Source organism: Branchiostoma belcheri, unplaced genomic scaffold (assembly GCF_001625305.1).
Source record: "Branchiostoma belcheri isolate BF01 breed outbred unplaced genomic scaffold, Haploidv18h27 scaffold194, whole genome shotgun sequence".
In the NCBI taxonomy this organism is placed as follows: Eukaryota; Metazoa; Chordata; class Leptocardii; order Amphioxiformes; family Branchiostomatidae; genus Branchiostoma; species Branchiostoma belcheri.
The window spans coordinates 279,523-282,235 of NW_017803424.1; the positions used below are offsets into that span (position 1 = coordinate 279,523).

The 2,713-nt window shown below is 38.8% G+C and overlaps 1 protein-coding gene across 2 annotated transcripts in view; it reads left to right on the forward strand.

The window, feature by feature from the left end:
• LOC109468190 (nicotinamide N-methyltransferase-like) overlaps positions 1-2,713 on the forward strand; it is a 13,900-nt gene that overhangs the window by 7,977 nt on the left and 3,210 nt on the right. For both annotated transcript variants that reach the window (XM_019766446.1, XM_019766447.1), the window contains exon 4: positions 2,018-2,115. In XM_019766446.1, coding sequence (XP_019622005.1) covers positions 2,018-2,115 — 98 coding nt within the window. The remainder of the gene's footprint in view (positions 1-2,017; positions 2,116-2,713) is intronic.

The window sequence follows — 2,713 nt, forward strand, 5'->3', positions numbered from 1 at the left end:
ACGCGAAGATAGTCAACATAGTGAAGAGATAGTACAAGAACACCCAAATGTGCAATAACTGTTAACAATCAGATCACAAAATGGTTTGAAGTCTGTGTAGGTGTCAGACAGGGATGCCTCATGTCCCCAGTGCTTTTTAACATATTCCTGGAATTCGTAATGGATGAGCTTAAGAGCCTGGATAAGACCTTCCAATTACATGATGAGCTTTCAATGGAGGAAAGATACGCAGATGATACTACACTTATTGCTGCAATCTTTGAGAAACTACAGTTGTCAACCCAGGAGCTAGAGTTTGCTTGCAAAAAATGGGGGCTGAAAGTTAACGCGGCTAAGTGCAAAGTCATTTCCCCTGAGTTAGACGAGGATGTAAGCATAGAGGGTTCCACGGTTGAAAAAGTTCAAGATTTTGTATTTTTAGGAAGTGTTATTCCTGGTACAACAAGCGATGTCAAGAGGCGAGTTGCCCTTGCTGCTTCTGCCTTTGGCAGACTCAGGAAAACAGTTTGGAACAGGTCTGATGTCAGTAGGCACCTCAAAATCCGTCTGTTACATGCCCTCATTTTCCCAATAGCAACTTATGCTTGTGAGACATGGACATTGAAAAAAAGTGATGAACAACTCCTATTGGCTTTTGAAATGAGATGCCTGCGGGCTATACTGAATGTCTCATGGAGAGACCACATCAGAAATGAGGAAATCCGAGCCATGCTGGGAATGGAAAATACCATAATTGACGACATTCGTAAAAGAAGGCTGAGGTGGTTTGGTCACGTTCAGAGGAGACCCCCAGACTCTCTGGTATATGGGGCCTACCATCAGGATTTCACAAACACCAGACCTAGAGGTAGACCCCCTAAAAGATGGCGGGACCAGATAGTACAGGACACGGGGTGGTCCCTCAAGTACGCTGAACGAAAGGCTAAGGACCGTGATGCCTGGCGGGAAGAAATGAAGAGGAGCAAGGGGCCAGTCCTGGCCTAAGCATTTAGGCAGGTAGGCAGGCATATGTACGATTTGGGGGTGTTTCTCGTGCAACGCATCACACCGCAGCAAAACGCAACGAAAGCGGAAGTAACTACGCCACCGCAGGGCAAACAAAGTCAAGGATCTGTGACCTTCTTAAGACTTCAAATTACTTACAAATATTGTGTAAAAAAGTCCAGCAGGGTTAACAATCTTTTCTTTCAATGATTTTCTACATGATTAGTGATTTTTGTAGAAACGTAATATATTGGTGATCCATATGAATAAAAAAATTAAAATGATATCTTAACTTGAATAGCAAAGTTCTTTGATCACAACCATTATTTTTTTTACGAGCTGACGTTTCGATGACCGTCTGTCATCTTCATCAGGGCAATTCTGACATGCTTACTGTGCACTGACGATAGATGTTACTTAATGCATATATTACACTGAAGGTGCTACATGCTTCACAGTTCACTATTACTTGGTTCACAGTGCAATCAAGCTAGTTTTTACTGTTAGCAATGCATTTATATTTGATGCTAACAATTACAACGTAGTGCAATTCTGACAGACGTTCATCGAAACGTCGGCTCGTAAAAAAATAATAAAAAAATAAATAATTGCGATCAAAGAACTTTGTTATTCATTCATTTACCAACCTGCAGCTGATGAAATTATCTAAGGATATTTTTACTTGTAACTCTCATAGTTGATGAACTGGAGAATGACGTTTTTCATTTCCACTGCCACTATTTTCGAATATCAGTTGAAGAAAATACTTGTTAAGGACAGTGTGTAATATGTATATCACAATGAGTTCGATAAACGATTCGCCATATGTAAGATAACATAATGGGAACGTGTAGTAGAGATATTACACACTTTAGCTAGCCAATCATAATAAGTCAACGGACACAAAGTAAAAGATAATAATTCATCAAAAATGTATCAATATTTTCTCATGTTTCTCTTTTTTTTCTCGGAGGATGCCAAGATAAAGCAAAGGTCTAAGGTCTTTTTAATCATGATATTTTATCATATCAAGGGAGCCTTAGCGGAGATAAAGAAATGGAAGAACGGTGACCCGAACGCGTTTGACTGGACGGATGCAGTAAAGTTTGTCTGTGAATTGGAGGGCACGAGGTATGGAAATACATGTATATAGCATGGTTTGTCGAGAAATGATTACATGGCTTTTACTTTCTATTATACATAGAAAGTTTGAAACCAGCTTTTCATTTTCGCTACAGTTCAATCATGACAAATGCAATTTAAAAATTTAGTATATAATTCTAATAGCCTGGTTACCAGACCTATTATAGCTCCCGAGTCCTTCGTGGAGAGGATGTAGAACACGGAGCTATAATAGGTTTGGTAACCAGGCTATAATTTTAAGACCACACTAATTTAATTTGCTGGTTCTCTAAATTGGCCTCTTAATTTTTTTTCTTATTTGCAAAACAAAACAAAAAAGATTCTGGTTCAGAATTAGCTAAATGCTCATATTTTGCCCCAAACAGTTTTTCCATCTAACAATGACGTGGTTTGATTAAAAGTTTAAATTTTTTTGTTCAAATATTAACCCAGCCTTTTGTGTTTAGTCCAAGGCTCTTATTGCCGAATGTTGCGACAATAGGTCGGCTAGACCTGTTTTACTTTTTTTGCCCTGTCACTTCATATTGCTTTCTGAAAATATCCGGGAAGCAACAAATTAAATTGGCGTGGCCTAATATTATATCTT